Raw genomic sequence first — 20,256 nt, 5'->3', positions numbered from 1 at the left:
CCTCTTCAATGGCTGTGTGAAGTTGCTGGATATTGGCGGGAACTGGAACACACTGTTGTACATGTCGATCCAGAGCATCCCAAACTTGCTCAATGGGTGACATGTCTGGTGAGTATGCAGGCCATGGAACCATGGAAGAACTGGGACATTTTCAGCTTCCAGGAATTGTGTACAGATCCTTGCGACATGGGGCCGTGCATTATCATGCTGAAACATGAGGTGATGGCGGTGGATGAATGGCACGACAGTGGTCCTCAGGATCTCGTCACGGTATCTCTGTGCATTCAAATTGCCAACGATAAAATGCAATTGTGTTCGTTGTCCATAGCTTATGCCTGCCCATACCATAACCTCACCGCCACCATGGGGCACTCTGTTCACAACGTTGACATCAGCAAACCACTCACCCACACGACGCCATACATGCTGTCTGCCATCTTCCCGGTACAGTTGAAACCGGGATTCATCCACGAAGAGCACACTTCTCCAGCGTGGCAGTGGTGAGCATTTACCCACTAAAGTCAGTCATGACGCCGAACTGCAGTCAGGTCAAGACCCTGGTGAGGACGACGAGCATGCAGATGAGCTTCCCTGAGACGGTTTCTGACAGTTTGTGCAGAAATTCTTCAGTTGTGCAAACCCACAGTTTCATCAGCTGTCCGAGTGGCTGGTCTCAGACGATCCCGCTGTTGAAGAAGCCGGGACACATGGTCTGCGGTTGTGAGGCCGGTTGGACGTACTGCCAAATTCTCTAAAACGACGTTGGAGGTGGCTTGTGGTAGAGAAATGAACATTCAATTCTCTAGCAACAACTCTGGTGGAGATTCTTGCAATCAGTATGCCAATTGCACGCTCCCTCAAAACTTGAGACATCTGTGGCATTGTGTTGTGTGACAAAACTACACATTTTAGAGTGGCCTTTTATTGTTCCCAGCACAAGGTGCACCTGTGTAATGATCAAGCTGTTTAATCAGCTTCTTGATATGCCACACCTGTCAGGTGGATGGATTATCTTGGCAAAGGAGAAATTCTCACTAACAGGGATGTAAACAAATTTGTGCACAAAATTTGAGAGAAATAAGCTTTTTGTACGTATGGAAAATTTCTGGGATTTTTTATTTCAACTCATGAAACATGGGACCAACACTTTACATGTTGTTGTGACAGGCTGGCAAGTAGATAGAGGCCCAGAGACAGATTGCAGCAAAAATAATACTTTTATTAACAAGTAAACACAAAATAAAAGGGCACAAGGGCCAAAACAAAGGTATTTATACACAAAAACACAAAACACCAAGCGAAACTTACAAAATAAATGTTTCTAGGCTGGGTGATGCCATCACTGGATCAGAAATTCAAAAAACACAAAACATCAAACCAAAAAGCAGCTTGCTTCCTTCTCTCTGATAGGAAGCTGAGGCCTCCTTTTATGTCAGGTGGCTGGGTGCTGATTGATCGTTAATTACTCCAATCAACCCCAGCCACTAAAACACAATAAACCCAGGCAGGTAGGGGAATTTAACCCCATCCCTGCCAATCTATACAGGGCAGAGCTCTGCTCTGCCACAGTTGCGTTTATATATTTGTTCAGTGTGTGTGTGTGTGTGTGTATATATATATATATATATTTACTTCTTATAATACCACATGGTTCTGTTTGGGTACTATTAGTGTACACATCAATCTACTGTGTTTGTGGCATATTTTACTATATGGAAACTGTTATTATTAATCATTGATTCTTGAGAAACAAAACAGGCTAACCAACTTTAAATATCAATTATTCTTACAAGAATAATACTGCAGACAATTGAATTTAAGTTACAGCGGTTTTTTTACACTACAAATTAAAAGTGTTCAAAAATACTTCATTAGTTTTTTAAAAAAGAAGAAATGTAGCTGTTTTTAAAGGAAAACAAAAATCATCCATTAGTATAGTTTCATTTTTACTGGATATGTTTCTGCAATTAAAAAAAAAAATCATCTCATAACTCTGTCCTAGGATATGTGTCAGCTCCATCAGATGGTTTTAAAATTATGTTTAAATCAGGCATAAATACAGACAGTCATGTTCCAAGGGTCGTCTCTGCACTTCCTGTGTTTTCTTATAGCAGGACAGCGCATGACCTTTTAAATATTTTATTTTTCTTTAAATTAACCAAACTAATTTGTTTTGAACATTGTCACAACAATAACATGTCAACTCTGTACAACTTTCAGACTAAAATTAAAACATGATTTAAGATTAAAAATGTATAATTTTGTTGTGTAATGTATAACTTTGTGTTACTTGAAACTTTAATATAACAAGTTGGGTGCTTTGTCTGGTGCTTTGATAATATTAAATATATTTTGTCTACTCTATAAGACATCAACTCCATCAGATTCACAATGTAAAAATGGTCTCACAGACAAGGGAGCTGGAACTAGGGGTGCTGGGGGTGCGGCAGCACCCCTTGGCTTTGCATGGCTTCCATCATATACAGGGGTTACAGTTTTGTTCAATGGCTTTCAGCACCCCCACTTTAAAAATTGTTCCAGTGCCATTGACATCTATACTTATCTATACTTATGGAGTTGATAAAGACTTATACACCTTCCTGTAAGCTATCCTTAATCTTATTCATTTATTTACTTTAGGGGGTACAATATCGGAAGCATACATTATTTAAATAATTTCAGTGAAATAACACATTTTTTGCACTCTTTTTTTTTTTAATATAAAGTATCGAGACCATCTAAAACCTGTGCATATAATTCCTTATAGAAAACCCAACCATAAAACTTAGTACCTGGAAACGCATCTTCAATGCTAGAGGTTCTGGAATCATCTGGGATCTGTGCAAACGGGAATAGAAGACATCTTTCATTTAGGGTGTTGAGAGTTTTGGAGTTCTGGGTGTACTTTCTATACATTTAAAACAATGTATCCCACTTTTTTTTTCTTTGTAGCACAATGCGTTATTCAGCAAAGCTAAAACCAGTCAAACTAACTGATTTAAAAACAAATAGAAAATGACATGCTTTTTATATTGTCTGAAGGAGCTGCCAAAATCTCTGTTATCAACATTAATTTTTTGTTTGTGAAAAAAAATACCATGGTCAGTTGGTTGAACGTTTACATAAATTGTTAATTCACACTATGGTCTACTTAAAAATCATTTTGTCTCTCTCTCTCTCTCTCTCTCTCTCTCTCTCTCTCTCTCTCTCTCTATATATATATATATATATATATATATATATATATATACATACTGTAGGCTTATTAACATTTCACAACTTTCCTTTCCTTATTTTTTTCTTGACGTTTGCTCTTGACATGAACAACAGGGCTGTGTTCAATATGCAGAGCTCTTTGTACCGTTGCTCATTCCACTGATGGGATTGCGTAACCAAAGACACCGTTTCCGTGGTAATGAGTGTCAACATCTCAAGACAAAACATCAAACTATACAGATTTCCTTCCTTACCAATACAGAACAAAGGTACGTTTGATTTGATGTAAACTGTATAATTATTAGTCTTACTGTGCCATTATTTTAGGACAGGATTTTTCCTGTTTTGATTAATTAATAACATTATGTTAAACGACATGAATACCTAATATTTTTAGCCAAGAAGCAGACATTTGCAACCTGGGCAGATAGCTAAACTAATGCTTTGAAATAATAAAATCAATGAACTAACTTTTTTAAAAAATTAAATTGGAAAAACTATTTATAAATCATTTATGTGCAATTATGGTGTAATTTTAAACATTGACTGATTTGCACACTTAGAAAAACAAAACAAAACAAAACAAAACAAAAAAAATCTTACTTTAATAGAAACGTTTGCAATGTGTTTTACGTTTGCATAGAAACATGAGCGGCAAGCCAAGGGTTCCAGAAAGTTCAACCCCAGTTTACCAAGAAACTAAAACTGAATCAATGGAATGTGAGAATGAAACTGGATTTCTACTTCACCAAAGACTGCGTGAACACGCTCTTATTGTGTTAGGCTGCGAACAATACAAAATGCCACAAGATCTAGAAACATTATTACTTCTAAGAAGAAAAGCCATACTTCAACTGTTGAGGTCTAACACTTACACTGAGAATAAAGTTCAGAAAATAAACAGGTCTTATGAGATAATCAAATCAGTGCTGGGGCGTACATTTCCACCTAACCATGCAGATTGCCAATATTACATTGCTGAACATTTCGTGAACACAACGAAAGTAAGCCATCCGTTAATCAGAGCTGTATCAACCTGTGAAGAAAAAAATGCTGCTTGGAAACCCCACATGGAAGACGTATCAGTCCTAATCGATCAGTATGGGGGAAAAGCGGGCGCGTGCTTCATTGGCCTATTTGACGGATTTCATGGCAAATTTGCTGCTCAGGTTACATCAAAAGAACTTCCGATTCTTATTCTTGAGCAGCTGTCAAAATGCCCGTCATCCACATACTCTGTAACAAGTGAAGATCTGAAGATGTTAGCTGGTTTTGACACAATATTCCAGGAAATGTGCGAGGACAACAATACAGGTTACGCTTCAGCCGCTTCATTCTCCGTGGAAGACGACGTGAGTGACCCAGAACGCGTGCACAGGGCTTTCGCTAAAGCGTTTTGGAAGATGGACAGGTTGCTTGGACTGGGTAGAGGTGAAGCCTCCAGGATCAGGTGGAGTGGCTGCACAGCTTTAATTTGCCTGATCGAAAGCACAGAAAAAGCACGAAAAAGTGCGACTGGGGTGGCTGGAAATGGTAATACCACTGGTATACCAACAAATCAACAAGGACCTGTTACTGGGATGATACACATAGCCAACGCTGGTAAGGTCTTTTGCATTACCTATGAACAAATGTGCATCAAAAGACGGGTATACTGTCTGGGCCAGATGCAAGCAATCCGTTAGATTTAAAGTAAGGTACCTTCCTCCTTATTATTTTTAGTACTATTTTCACAGAGCATTCTTCTAATGCATGTACTGTGGCACACTATTGAGCTGTTATGTTCTCCATATTGGCTCCCACTTACTAAGGGTACCCTATGCTTTATTACTGTCTATTCTCTTTAACAGTATTATTGTCTTTGATCATTGCACTAAGCATTAGCTAGTAACATACTGAAGGCCAGTTCTAGCTACAATTTACTCTAATTTGCAATGCATTTCTTCTACAAAAAGACATTTTGTCACTAACCTGATTTTACAGGTTTAATAAGAATCAATGCTCATTTTAAATAATCCTGCATTTAAAACCTAACCAGTTACCGTTAAACTAAAATTCTAATTAGTGACCTGGTGTAAACAGAATACATCAAGGAACAATCACACTACCCTCCACTCGTAAGTAAAAACTTGAATACCTCTACCACTTTTATCAGGACCTACCTCACTTACTATATAGAAAGTTGTGTTTAAGTAGAAAGATTATTTTTGATTTCTGCGAATTCAAGAAAAAGAAATGAAGCATGACAAACTATTATTTTTTATGTATATTAGGTAACACACACGCTGTTTTATGCAAGAATGGGAAAGGCCATCATCTAACCCAAGATCACAGTACGTCAAACCACAAGGAGAGATGTCGAATTTATCAGAATGGTGGGACAATCAGTGTTCATGAGCCACATGGACTGGTAGAAGGACTGACAAGAGCTACCCGTGGACTTGGACATCATGGAGATCCACTGCTGAAAAAGTGTGTTATACCAGTGCCAAGCTCACTGTCTTTACCAATAGATGATTCCTTTCAGTTCTTAATTTTAGCTTCCAGTGGGCTTTGGGACGTGCTAAACAAAGACAAAGTAGTAACAATTGCAATTGAAATTCTTTCTTCTCATTCAGAATTAAATCAGGATAGAGGCTCAATGTCAAGCCAAGCATCAGTTCAATTTTCAAAGACTGCGCTCCCAACTGACATGAGCATTAAAACCAAGAGTGAAGACAATCATTTTGTTTCAGAAGTAATACAGGACAGCCAACCTGAAGAAAACACTTTGACCAATGTAACTGCGACAGTTGAAGAGCATTTACAAATGCAAAACCAGTACGAGCTTCTTGCAGCTACCATCAGTAAAACAATAGCTGTAATGGCAATGTGTGCAGGATCCCGGGAAAATATCACAGTAACTGTAGTACTTCTTCCTGGGTGTGATTCTTATTTGAAATGACTACATTTCCAGCTAATTAAATTCGGGAGTGCATTTTAAAAACATGTTTTGTGTTTTATTAAACATGTTTACAATGGAGATATTTGTAGTGAGAACACTTGTATGCAAGAAGTTACATTTTTTACATAATGTAACAGTTGGCAGTTAACAAATTTCTTAACATTAATAAACTGATCAAATGCAATTTTTTTTTTATCTTTATTTGGTAATACAGCACCGTAAATCATTTGCATTTAGCTTTCAACTGCATTAAATGTTCACAAACAGTATACAATATCTGCTTGTTTAACTTATTCATATGGTAGCACCTGAACAATACAACTGATCAGACCTTTCTTTATTACGTTTACAACGATGTTGTTAAAAGTGACAAGTCAGTCAGTTTATTGAACAGTTCAGCTATCTGTCTATTAAGCAGTTGAACTACTACCCCAATAGTTTTTTTTTTTTTTATTAGTTTTTTTTGTATTATTTCTTATTTTACAAGGTATAATATTGTATGGGGAAATCATTGACTTGACACTAAAATAATTAGTGCAATGCAAAAGAAATACTAAAAATATAAATTGAGACATAATTCATTTTGAGAAAGCACAAGGCAAACCACTAAGGAAATGCAAGTTCAAATGTCAATGTTAACACAACATACATTTATAAAGCCCACCACTGATTATAATTTGCCATTTGTGAAAAACTCCAAACCCTTTATAGAACCGATTCAGTTACTGTACATATTGTATGGTTATCTAAAACAACTCCCTAGCAGGCATTAGTCCAATACATGATATATTTAAAAGTAGACTACACTGCAACACCCTATTTACAGAAAGTTATTTTTACCAAGCCAGCTATAATAATGAAAATGAATATTCATGAGCATTTTAGTGCAAGGCATGGTCTACATGTTTTAAAAGAACATTAACAGTTTGTTCCCAAAACAATTAAGATGTATGAAAATTAGTCAAACCACTGTTAGCAGAAAAAAAAAAAAAACATTTGAAATCAGAAATAACCATTTCCAACTATTAATTATCAAATGTGGTCTCAGGACTGTTAGATCATGATTAAAATTAGGGCAGATTTTCTTTCCAGTTTTAATGTGAGTAAACTGAAAATGTTCATTTGCAAATAACCCCATATTACTGATGCAATTTTACAGATTGGTTTGCATAATGTAACTACTATAAAAGGAATGCATGGATTTGATGAGGGTCCTTGCAGACACTAGCCACTGCAGAAATACTGCACAATTGCACAATGCCACTACAACAGATAGAAGCAGGCATGACCGAAGGACCTAGGAATGGGAGACTTTGTTCTACTGCTACCATTTAGTTCGTTGGGAAGCCATGGGTACAATAAAAGAACAAGTAGAGACCATTGCCTTGGCCACTAATGAATCATAGCTATCAACCAGAAGGGGAAAACTAACCAGCATCCCTCAAGAAATCAGACAGGTATGTCCTTTTCAGCATTAAAAGGTGTTTTTTTTTTTTTTTTTTGCTGATGAAGAATGTTAAAACTGTGTATTTCGACCTTGTAGTGATACATGCATCTACATCTTTGAAGTTTTTTTTTTTTTTTTTTTAAATAAAAATTCAAGAGACATAAAATAAACTTTGTATTAGAAATGTACCTATACACAGTCTTAACTATTCTGGGTGTAATTCAGGACAAGTTAAAACACCTATATTATTCCTTTGTTATTCAGAATTAGGAAGTGACTTATTTGAGATGCAATTTGTAATAAGACTCCAACATTAGTTACTACAGCACTGGCTCTTGCTTTGTTGAGCAGTCTCAGTAAGGTCTACTCCTCGGTTTCTCCCACTGTTTGCTGCTGTACTCTGTGGTTCATTTTTGGGCAATCTCTTTGCTGAAAAAGAAAACATGTAATGTTATTAGCCAACTGAAAAATGCATTTTAGTGTTGCCAAATGTTTGAATTCCCTGCATTGTTAGACATTAAAAATAAACATCATTTGAATACTATGGTGACTAAAAAGATAAATCATCATACTGACTGAGCTTTCTTTTTTTTTTCCTAACATTGCTTCTATGCTGGTTCAACCTTACATAAAGCTGCCAGACTGGGACTCCCATTTTTATGTTGTGTACATTTATTAAACACATCCAAATTGATTTGCACGGCAAAGCAAGATGCCTTACTGTTAATGTGGGTTCAGTATATTCAAAAAACACTACGCCAAAATTATAATGAAACCATTACAGATGCTTGCAATCATCCCATAATGGGCAAGCAGTTGCAAGAACAGTATGTCATGTTCTTTCTAGATTATCCAAGGACAGAGATACCCAAGAACCAAAGTGATACAAGGACATTTTTCTGAAGTTACTCCCCCCACACGGGTAACTATACAAACTGGTGGTTTAGCACAGATTTCAAGTTTTAAAATTCAAATACATATTTGTGTATCTGAAACCTTATCACACGTATGATTATTTACGTAATTCACCCTACTAGACAACGTATATAAATAAAGTGGAAATTACTGTGTTGTTCTCTGTTGTAACAATTACATGATCTATTAAAGTAATTGCAACTAACAAAATAATTCCATAAATCTTAGCCACGTTGTACCCTATTAGCTACAAAGGTCTCACATGTGCAGTTTTGAAAGAAATGCATGATTGCAAACATTAGAATTTTAAAACATCTGACACTACACTATACACAGCTATAAAAAAAAAGTTAGAAAAACATAGAAGCTTGCTTGCCTTTCAGCAAATCTATTACTGCTTTAGTCAATTCATATAACTTCTTGGCCAATTCAACTCAGCAGTGTCTTCTGGGTCAAAGCCTGTTACTGACTGAAAAAGATGTCAGTCAGCAGGGGAAGCAGCTGGTTGGTTTCTGACAGGAAAGAGGCCAATCAGAACCAGGGCTGAGAACAATTAAAAACGCCCAGGTACAACCACCCAGGAAGTGCAAGGTAATCGAAAAGCATGGCTTGCGAACAGCGATTTCTTCAACAGCACCACATGTCATGTTTTTAAATGAACAGATCTGTTACTGTATTTATTTTAAACTGCACATTTGATACTTTGAGTAGGTGAGTATGGAGGAGAAAATGTATTGAACTATCCTGTTAGCGACAATTACTTTGAGAGACAAATGGATGGCTTGCCAGTTTTAAACCTTACTCAGTGTAATCTGAAAACACAACTCTCCACAGGTTTGAGGTGAATTAACCCTATGCCACCTACTGGGAATGACTATAAATTATGCATGTATCCAACAACTTTATTTTAGAGCTTGTAGTTTAATAACCATGAATCACAAGTTAAAACCCAACAGATCAGCAGAAGGGTATTGCACAGACCTTTCCAATGATGTTGTCTGTTTTGTTGTAGGGTGTTTTATAGATTTCTTATAAGCAATGCTTCCAAATAAATTGAAATATTAAATTATATTTAAAATGTGCAAAATTTCATATTTTTCCCAAACATGTAGAAAAAAGTAAGAGTATAGGGGTATTGTGCAATTTTTATAAGGATTTCAAATATTTAATCCAAATTGAAATTGCCTGTACAGTTGCAGAGCCACATAAGGTTTTGTAATGCAAAAAAAATGTGCATAGAGCCGAAATGGAAGACGAAGCACTGAAAATGAAACTGAAGAAACCTGGAAAAATAATATAATCCCGTTTGTGATTAAATTAAATTATTTGTGTAGAGCAACAAGATGTTGAGTATGTTTATGGTTATTTCTTTTTTTTTTTTTAACAAGAAATTTGCAATTACTGTATAGGGTAAAATAAACCTACCAATAACAAACAGCTAAATAATAAAAGTAACAGCTACAGCTAAATACGTAACCATTTACACACATAGAAATGATGCGCACTAATCATAACAAACAAAACAATGATAAAACAACACTGACACAGCAAATATACCAAGTTAGCTTGCTAGAGATCAGACAGATGTCATATTTACTTTCGCCTCCACCTAGAGAAACATTTTCAAAACAGGACACAAAATAAATGTATATAATTAAAAATAACAGTAAAACATTTATAAGAGGGATATGTTAGATGTCTTTTTAGTAATTAGTTTTTTTTTGTCTCCGTCAGCATGTGATGTGCTCTGCAGCTGTATGCAGAGGGGTGAAAAACATTCCGCAAGTTATTTTTTTATAATAAAATGAAAAAGTTAAAGTGACTAGTTAGTCCCAGTTCTTAGCTTTCCTATGAGTTATAGATCAGCACTTTTAGTTAGACATTTCAAACAGGTGAGTGTCAATACAATTTTCAATTGAAGTCAGAAAATGGCAGTCAAAACTGAAACAATACAAATAATCCACTTAAATTTTCATACCTATTTCCATAAATATTTCATTCACATTCACTGATGTCTTTGCAGAGGTTTCCATAAACAGCAAACTGTTGTCATCTGCATACGACTGTGCTTCCTGTAAAACAAAGGTTTCCATTTATCTAATCAGCTTGTAGAATAAACTTCCAACACCACATCTATCTATACAGACATACACACATCATTGTTGAGAAAATATTATCGAATATACATTTTCACAATTTACTCTGGCATCTAGCAGTACTAGACCTGTTCAGCTACATAAACATTCCTCACATTTGTGACTTAGAATCCCTTTTCAGTTCTATATAAAAACTACCCTTGATAACCCAGCAACATTTTAAAATAAAATAGCTGCTTGATGTATACATAGAATGCATAATGGGTCTCAATGGTCGATCATACTTTCTTCCACATTTGATTAAGGCCTTCATCTCTTGTTACTCATTTGTTACTGGGCCTTCACACTCTTAATGGAATGAAATTAGACCAGTTTTGCATTCTATATATAGATGGATTGCATAAAGGGAGTTAGGGTAAATCTGTACATTCTGTGGTTTATCCAACCCATATGAGGCTACATTTTGATACTGGCACAGAGCAAAGCATGAGGAACACAATCACAGAATAACAATGCTGTTCGTAAGCGCTCCTCAAGCACAGTACAGGCCTAAAAGCTTAAATCACCAAATCCCTTTCTTTATCCCAATTTAACACACAACAAACATTTACCAAACCAAGTATATTTGTTATTGCATCTTGTATTCCAAATCTGTAACTGAGGGATACGTTGATTTTGGAATCAACATTATTCCAATCTGATGTTACATGCTTTAAAAATGACAACAGAACAGATCTCCAGTGTGCAAAGCCTTTGCTGTGAAATATAATTAAGTATCCAATAATTTTTTTTTTTTTTTTTAAATGCAGCATTAAGTGATTCAACATACCTGGAAATCAACAGCTCTCTTATTAGCAAGGTCAGCCTTGTTGCCAGCCAAAGCTATTACAATAGTGGGACTAGCTTGCCTTTGAAGTTCTTTTACCCAGTTCTTTGCTCTCGCAAATGACTCCTGACAAAAAGCAAAGAACCAGCATAGAGTTAGAAGGATCAGTGTTGCTACTGTACATACATGTCTTCTTTTGAAGAAAAGCATTGATGTTTCTTTCATGACACAACCGTGCCATTTCTGACATGCAAAGCCTGTTCAGTATTTTCTGATTATGGCAAAGTTGTTTTTATTATATAGAGCCTAATAAGCTCTGCTTTTAAAAAGCAATTAAACACAAAATACTGACTTGCATTCTTCTAAATAGGTTTATTAATTTAAGGATGTAAACTGTACTTTATCACAAACATCACTTACTTCATTTGTAATGTCATATACAACTATAGCAGCCTGAGCTCCTCTGTAGTACATTGGTGCTAAACTGTGGTAACGTTCTTGTCCAGCTGTGTCCCATATCTCAAACTTCACTGTTGTGTCATCCAGACAAACAGTCTGAGTTAGGAAAGCAGCTGCAAGTATGAGAAAATAAAAAAATGCACACACAAAAAAAATCATGATTTGCAGCACTTAAGAAAAATCACAAACGGTACAACCTTAAAGTTCTTTACAGTTTTAATACATCGTAATACAAACATGAAATATAGCACAATGTCCAAAGCAAATCAGAATAGTAACTTTGAGAAATGAAATGGGGGTTTCAACTTACCTCCTATTGTACTTTCTTGGAACTCATGGAACTGTCCCTTCACAAAACGAAGCACTAAACTGGATTTTCCAACAGCAGACTCTCCAAGCAGAACTAGTTTAAACTGACAGATTTTATTGCCAGAGTTTGGTCCATTGGGTCTAGTTGCTCCTCCCCGACTTGCCATGACCGAAACACCAGTCCTGCTCTGAGCTTTTAAATACAGTCCTCTTTCTTCTCAGATACAAAACTGTGGAGTCGATGAAAGTGTTAATTAGACTAGCATATTATAAACCATTACCATAAACTACGTATTTGCCAAATACATAAAGTTCATGGCATGGATAATATTTTATTTAAAGAATGCCAAGACTTGTTAATCTCTTCCACTTGACATTTTTCTGAATTATTATTATTATTATTATTATTTATTATTATTATTATTATTATTATTATTATACTGCGATGAAGACCTTGCGGTCGAAAAGTAATTTGTCGTCTCGGATAAAGGCGTCTGCCAAATAAACAACAATCCATTTCTGTACTATGTTTGGAAGAGTGTGGTCAACCTTTATTTTGTGAATGAAACTATGCAGGCAAAAGTAACAAAATCACACCATCGCCTAAAGCAGTTTTAGCTGTAAGAACTCAAGCAGCCCCTACCCCCCTGGAAAACTAGCCACTTGCCACTGTTACTCTGCGATTAGGCATAATTCAGTGAACAGATATTTAATGATGAATCACTTTATTTGTGTAAGATAGGTCACCTTTAGGCAGTTTTGCCAACATTAAATCCTTAATTATAAAATACTTCTGGAATTTGCAAACGTTAATAATAAAATAAGCTGAGCGCTCCAACACAGACAGTACTTAAATTAACTGTATGGCAACTATGCATCACGCCCATTCATGAAATTCAAACAGCCCCCAACAAGCCGCCAAAGAATAATGTACACATCACACCACGAACAGAAGACGGTCGTATTAAATGGGTTTTAAATGGTCTCATTATTAAACTAATTGAAGTTTTCATAATTGCCAATGCGAAACTATAAACATAAGACTAGTCAGGGTTACTCGCATGTTTTAAACAACTGCACTAAAAACTGTAAACGGTTCACTATGCTATCAAAAGTGATTACTAAAATCAATCATACTTAAAAACATATAAATTAATAAATTAACACTGCCAGGTACGGTACAGAACTTATTGTACTAAAACGTTGTCTTTACTAAAGTGTTTTTAGAAGTTATTTTAAACCACGAATCAATCAATGTTTTACTATCAACCCAATGCGTTAAAGTGTAACATTTTATTTCAACACTTGACAGTGTGTGTGTCACTGCAGCTAACTTACCACCGCCGGTATGTCCCGAGTGCTAAGGTGCCGGTAATTGTTGACACCAGCAATCAAATACATATATTAAATAGGCTTGTTTTTATTAAACTAGATTTAATTGCACTTTGTTTCTTAAAACAAATAGAAGAAATGTTATATACTCGTTTATGTTTTGAAAATGCAGAAGGAAGACGCCATTTTGGAAAACTAATTTGGGAAAACAAAAAATAAATGTCTTCCAATAAAATAAGTCAGTGTTCCTGAATTGTTTTTTTCCCCAAAAAATAAGGTCCACACAAGTACACGGTGTCCCGTGGAACAGCAGTTAAATGAAAATACGTCTTACATTATTCTTTACAATTACACCAAAACTCAAAAGCTCTCCCACCCAGGCCTGTTTCCCACGAACACTCACAGCGTATGCGGATGACTACAACCTTATCACTTTACCTGACGTTCAGGAACAACCGTACGTAAACGGGTTTTCTACACGGAGTCCCAGGACGATTATTGAGGATTGTATGTTTTGTACTACTTTACAAATAAGTAATATTAAACCAGATCCGACAAAGTCTCCTCCTCTCTCTTTTTCTCGCAACTTCCCCCTTAGAACCAAAACACACACAGGCTAGAACTTCCGCCCCGCAAGCCACGTCAATAGCAGGTACTTCTGCCCCGCACACTATGTGGTTAACAGCCACTTAACGCACCAAATCGTATTTTCAGAATTGACCACAAGAAGGGATTTTATTATTATTATTATTATTATTATTATTATTATTATTATTATATCAATATTAAAGCATTGTAAAGAATAGCCTGTTAAATGATAGAAAACAAACACAGCAGAGTAAGCGTGTTACTGAAATGCTTGGCCTATAGTTTTCGATGTTATTTATATCTGTATCAGGCCATCTAGTGGATTGAATTAGAATTGATCATTATGACAATTTCATTGCAGATAATAAATTAAATTGAACCAAGAAAATGTATGTTTTTATAGTTGCTGTTGCTGTAGTTGATTGTATTAATGAATGATTGTCACACTGCTGGCCTGTTGTACCTTCTATTTTGTAGCCTGATCCACAAGGACTAGTACATATGTGCACAAATATGGTATTCCATTTGGGTCAAAAACATGTTATTTAGTACACGTACTAATTTGAATTTGTAATTCCAAGTAGAACTAAAATTAGTTGAGTTGGTTGTCAAGGGATATGAAATTATTTGTCAAGTACACACCCTCTACTGATAGTAGGTTGTTATAGACCTCCTCCAGCCTCTGAAATAATTATTAATTACATTATTTGAAAACTCTCTGATATTTTAGGTAATAGTGAACTGATATTTATGGGTGATCTTAATTGTGACTGGCTAACTGTTAAATCCCAACATTTTAAAAATGTAAGCTCTGCCTTGGGTTCAACTCCATTGAAAAAAGTCCCTTCCAGCCTTTTCAGAAGAACATGTCTAAATCATTTTTAATTGATCTATGGTTTACAAACTATCCTAATAGGTATAAAAAGGCAGGAACTTTGTGTAATGCTTTTAGCGATCTTATAATACAATTCATTGTATCAGAGATGTGCATATCCCTAAACTTAAACTGAAAATTCTCTTCAAAAGACACTATAAAAAATGTAAAGATTCAGGTTTTTTTTAACTGCGGTGTCCCGTATTGATCGGACAGTAATGTCATGTTTCCCACAAGTTGAGATTGCTTGGGGGTATTTTTTAATGAATTTAGTACAGTTATCAATAATCATGCTGCATTAAAAAAAAAAAAAACTGTGAGTAAAAATATATCATTGTCCCTGATTCACTAGTGAAATAAAAAGCTTGTTGAAGCTCAGGACCAATATTGGGCATGGAAAACAACATCTGAACATGATTGGCAACAGTTTTGTACTTTGAGAAATAAGTGTACGAATTTAATCAAGAAAACTAAATCTGATTATTTCCTGAGACTAACTACTGATAATATGAATGACTCATTTAAATTCTGGCAACTTGTGAAAAGCATACAATATCATCAGCTCTCCCTCATCAGGTTTCATTTATTGACTGCAGTTATACTGGGAGTAAAGATATTATTGATTGTTTTAATAAGCATTTTATTAGAGCCGGTCAAACATTTTGAAAACTTTGTAATACATTTAACAACGGATTTGCTTGGTGCCGATACTCAGTTACACATTGATTCTTACTTAAACAAACTACGGGAGGATAAGACTACAGCTAAATTTTATTTTCAAACTATAAAAACAAAGGAGGTACTTAAATTACTAATGAACCTTTATCCAAAAAAAGTCTGCTGGACCTGACAATCTGGAACCATATTTCTTAAAGATAGCAGCTAAGAATATTGCACAACCACTAACTGAATTATTTAATCTTTCTCTAATCACCAATTCAAATTCCATCAATATGGAAATCGACATATGTTCCCCTGTTTTTAAAGGAGCTGAACACTCAAATCTTAATAATTATAGACTTATATCTGTTATATAATAGTAATGTAGACTTTTTTTTTTTTTTAACACAGAATAATATATTGATAGGACATCAATCTGGATTTTGGTCAAAACATAATATCCATACTGTTGTTCTCAAAGTTAATAATGACATATCAATCGCTTTGGATGATGGGAAATATGCTAGTGCTTTATTACTAAATTTATCCAAGGCTGATCATAATGTTCTCTGTAGAAAATAAGGTGGCCTGGGAATTAATGATAGGGCTGTAGATTGGTTCAAGGACTACTTAACAAATCGAACACAAGAAATAAGAGCTGATGAAAATATTTCAACCTTTTTATCTCTGTGCAAAGGGGTTCCTCATGGTTCAGTACTTGGACCATTACTATTTACTTTGTATGTAAATGATTTGGGATGTAACTTGGGTACTACAAATTCAAGCATACGTCTGCATGCGGATGACATTATTCAATATATACAACTGGATAGCCATACAGGCTGTTCAGAGAGCTCTGTAGAGTGCATTTGATATTGTGAAAAAACGACTACTCCAAGATGTTATTTTGTTCTAACTAAGAAAATTAGTAACCAGACCTGGGCTCTTCCTACTTTGAATCACTTAAGAAAGTTTCCTCCTATAAGTATTTAGGTATATGGATCAATGAGCATCTTACATTTAATTATCACATTGATAAACTACTTTCAAAATTAGGACCTAAACTAGGTTTCCTTTTTAGGAATAAGAGTTTTTTGTTGTTTTTTGTTGTCTGTTATTATTCTACCGGATTGGACTATGGTGATTTTATCTATTTTTATTTTACTTATTTATTTATTTTAAATTTTATAATAGAGTGTAACAGACCACAAGTGGTTTCAGAGAGCTGTACAAGACATAAATATACATTTAAATAAAGCATCCGTGTCAAAGCATTTGACAATACATTCTCCAGATTGAATTAGCATAACTTGTGAAATAAGAATGCTTTTAGTATATCCTAATAGGATTATAAACCTGCAGTTTCTCAGTCAGTAGTGAGGAAGTTGCTGATAAAGTGCTTTGTGAATTAAGCACAGTAATTTGAATTGTGCACGAAGCTCAATTGGAAGCCAATGTAAATCCAATAGAATTTTAGAAGTTGGGTCCCAATGGGATCAACCAATCAAGAGCTGAGCTGAGGCAGTCTGAATGCAACTGAAACTGAATCTATCAGTTTGCTTCCAAGCAATCTTTGCAAAAAGTGGATGTAATATATAATTGATATTGCTGTTTTGATTTAGTGTCCTTTTTTGACACATCATTGCCAGATGCATAAAAAGCTAGGATGGTTCTCATTGACAAATCGAAAGCTTTATCACTGGCATTGATTCGTTTTTTAAAGTTATTAAAGGTATGGCTCCTGATTATCTTAGTGTTTTGGTCAGAAAGGTCAATCCTGGCTACAGTTTGCGGTCTCATGATTCTGGTAGTTTGGTAGTCCCAAGGATATGGCCACGATTAGGAGAATTGGCTTTTTCTTATCAACTCCCATAAACCTGGAACAGTTTTTCCCATGGTTTAAAAATGGAGTTTGATAGCCTCTCATTTTTTGTTTATAAAGAGCATATCAGGGATTTTCTGAAAACTCCTTGCCATTGCTTATCCTTTAGTCCACATTGAAAAGAAAAGAAAAAAAGAACACACTATATAACTGCATCACACAGAAGGAAGCAATCCACACAGAGACGGAGGCTGGCGTGGGACCTGTCGCACTGAAGTGTAGAGCCTGCCTGCGTTAACCTATATCACTACATGGGTGTTAGATAGAAGTGGGATGCAGGTACCCTGGCACGCATTCGTCGGACTAGCCTGGTGAGCAAGTCCCATGCGGACTTGAGGCTGGCAGGTGACGTAATCACATACAAAGATATAAGCCCTTGCAAGGGAGCCGTCTCTTTTGTAGAGCGGTATCTGCGCTATGCTTGAGTGGTAGAGGTCCTGGGTTTGTGCCCGCCCTCTGCCTGTGTGCCTCGCCCTGTATGCGTTAAACTAGATCGCTACTATATATATATATAGTTAGCTAGATCTAGAGGGGGTGGGGCAGTATACAAGGGCTGCGGGCTGGCCACGACGGGTAGGGGGCGGGGAGAACGAAATGATAGGCGAACTGATAGCAGTGAAATATTGACCCAGAGCTAGGACTGACCAACAACAGCATCACTGCCATGGGCCGTGACACTGACAGTTTCACATCGTGCTGCGACTCTCTCCCTGGTCGGAACCATGCTGAGTAAAGTGAGGAAGAAAGGGAGAAGACGGACAGCTACCATGGGCTGAGAGAGTGACGGAGTGTAGGAAGGGAGGCCGAGAGACGAGTGCCGAGGAGCTGTCGTTTCAATTCAGTGTGTGTGTGTTTTGATCCTTTCCCTCCCCTGTGATATTTCGCTCTTTTATTATTCTAAATAAACACGGACTGACCCCACCGTTTCTATAAATACTGTATTCGTTTGATTCCATAAGGGACAACCGGAAAACGTTACTATCTATCTATTTATCTCTATCTAAATATTTACAGAAAATTTTAAATTCATTGGGTCTCATTTCATTTTCAGTGCTCTGATTGGCCAAATTAGTACGCGCAGTAATTAGAATTACAAAAAGTCAAATGAGAACGTGTACTAAATAACGAGTTTTTCACCCAGATGGCCTTTCATACAAGTAATTCTGTTATTGGGAAACAAACCCTAATTTAGTTAATTTAGTAATTGTATAGAACAGATTCATAGGTTGTAATTTTGAGTGAGTACACTTTCTCTAAAAATTATGTTTTATGTAAATCACCAAAATGTAATAAAATACCGGTATAGTGTGATTGTATTATTGCCACCATAAAACGAACAGTAAAACATTACAAAGAAAAAACCAAGCCAATCAAGGAAATAAACAAATAGAAAATTAGAACTAGGAATTAACCCCTTCCTTGCCAACCACCACCAAAACACACACCACCAATACTTCATTTACAGGCAGGGCTCTGCCACAGTAACTTCCACTGACATTCCGAGCAGGTGGCAAGATTTCACAATGCTGTACATTTACATATTATACACATATATTTTCAAAAGTAAGTTACTTTTTCTAGCATTCCCAAATGTTCCAGACAGAAAACTGCAATATTAGTGTCGGCAAGTGTGATTAAGACTTCAGGGCAAGGACTCAATTGGGAAGGTTTGTGATCTGTAAGTTGAACTGAAAATTGTACGTTTCAAAAATTACTTTTTCATATTTCAAAGTAGAACCCAGGTCTACTCTAGGAAACGTGATTCCCAGAGTAGACCTGGGTTCTACTTTGAGAAACACGCTTCAAAACTTCCAGTTAACTTGTCTTTTAGGATTGCTGATACAGTTAACATGCCCCCCAACCACATGTTTGGTATGATGCGCTAATGAATTTGGCAAGTAAAATGGATCATACAAGTTATTAAAACCAGTTAAAGGATGAAGGCTTATGCAAATGTAGATAATCAGCTAGGCTTTTCCACTGGTTAAATTATCTTTCTTTTTGGCATGACAATTCACCCTATATAAAATTCTCAAAAACATTCACAAATGTATCACTAATAGTCTTGTTGTCTTACACTAACATACTGGTACTATTAAACTGCTATGTATTAATTACCTGGACAGTCTACAGAGAAATGTATTATCTTGCAGTTACTTTTGACAGGATTATTAGAAGGAATGTACCATGTTTATGAATGTCTCATTAGGAACCTGTGAAAGAAACCTTTGAGTCTCTGAATGGATTTGAATTTTTGTACTGCTTGTGCACTACACTCCTGCTAATCTGAACTCATTGGGACAAGACCTGATGAACTTAATGACTGTATGTATGTTAACTGTATTTCAAAACACATATAGCCAACGATTAAGTGTGATAATGAAAGCCTCGGGGGAGCTCAATGCATGGGATATACATTGCACTGTGTGAAAGCTGCTGTTCGTTGTATTTATTTCCATCAGTGGACACAGTAATTGCAAGATATGCTTATTTTAATCCAACATAAGAGGAACACAGCTGCTGAATGCAGCATGAATCCTAATGGGGAATTACGTTACATCGACCCAGATGTACTGAGTTTTAAATTAAAGCAAACAACGCATATCATCTAGTTATAAAGGTAAAGGCAAATATACAATAAATAAAATTAAAAAGTTTTGAAGTATTGCCAACGACCCTATAGGAATCACATGCTTTTGTAAGGAAAC

General features: G+C 35.9%; 2 protein-coding genes across 4 annotated transcripts; one reads left to right on the top strand and one right to left on the bottom strand.

Moving 5' to 3' along the window:
• The first annotated feature begins 3,265 nt into the window (after positions 1 to 3,265).
• On the top strand, positions 3,266 to 7,750 carry LOC121315136 (protein phosphatase 2C-like domain-containing protein 1). Of its 2 annotated transcripts, XM_041249083.1 has the most exons (3): positions 3,266 to 3,485; positions 3,860 to 4,818; positions 5,490 to 7,750. In XM_041249083.1, exons 1-3 carry the CDS (start codon positions 3,379 to 3,381, stop codon positions 6,158 to 6,160), a joined length of 1,737 nt encoding a protein of 578 aa, XP_041105017.1. In that variant the 5' UTR covers positions 3,266 to 3,378; the 3' UTR covers positions 6,161 to 7,750. The 2 variants fall into 2 exon arrangements, with proteins under 2 accessions (XP_041105017.1, XP_041105018.1); XM_041249084.1 differs by lacking the exon at positions 5,490 to 7,750 and having other exon boundaries at positions 3,860 to 5,475.
• LOC121315137 (ras-related protein Rab-5A-like) lies at positions 6,342 to 14,165 on the bottom strand. Of its 2 annotated transcripts, none has more exons than XM_041249085.1 (6): positions 13,983 to 14,165; positions 12,214 to 12,442; positions 11,865 to 12,016; positions 11,448 to 11,570; positions 10,501 to 10,594; positions 6,342 to 8,036 (listed from the first exon to the last, which is right to left on the bottom strand). In XM_041249085.1, the coding sequence occupies exons 2-6, from the start codon at positions 12,377 to 12,379 to the stop codon at positions 7,921 to 7,923; spliced, it is 651 nt and encodes a 216-aa protein (XP_041105019.1). In that variant the 5' UTR covers positions 12,380 to 12,442; positions 13,983 to 14,165; the 3' UTR covers positions 6,342 to 7,920. The 2 variants fall into 2 exon arrangements, with proteins under 2 accessions (XP_041105019.1, XP_041105020.1); XM_041249086.1 differs by lacking the exon at positions 13,983 to 14,165 and adding an exon at positions 13,879 to 13,941.
• Between the last annotated feature and the right edge of the window lie 6,091 nt (positions 14,166 to 20,256).

This window comes from Polyodon spathula, chromosome 4 (assembly GCF_017654505.1).
Source record: "Polyodon spathula isolate WHYD16114869_AA chromosome 4, ASM1765450v1, whole genome shotgun sequence".
In the NCBI taxonomy this organism is placed as follows: Eukaryota; Metazoa; Chordata; class Actinopteri; order Acipenseriformes; family Polyodontidae; genus Polyodon; species Polyodon spathula.
This window is presented reverse-complemented; position numbering and strand designations above follow the sequence as displayed.

Coding starts and splice junctions, on each gene's coding strand:
- LOC121315136 (XM_041249083.1), top strand. CDS start 3,379: ATGGGATTGCGTAACCAAAGACACCGTTTCCGTGGTAATGAGTGTCAA. Junction 3,486..3,859: donor CTTACCAATACAGAACAAAG/GTACGTTTGATT, acceptor ACGTTTGCATAG/AAACATGAGCGGCAAGCCAA. Junction 4,819..5,489: donor GATACACATAGCCAACGCTG/GTAAGGTCTTTT, acceptor TATGTATATTAG/GTAACACACACGCTGTTTTA.
- LOC121315137 (XM_041249085.1), bottom strand. CDS start 12,379: ATGGCAAGTCGGGGAGGAGCAACTAGACCCAATGGACCAAACTCTGGC. Junction 11,571..11,864: donor TATATGACATTACAAATGAA/GTAAGTGATGTT, acceptor GCTTTTTGTCAG/GAGTCATTTGCGAGAGCAAA. Junction 8,037..10,500: donor TGAAATATTTATGGAAATAG/GTATGAAAATTT, acceptor TTTCTTTTTCAG/CAAAGAGATTGCCCAAAAAT.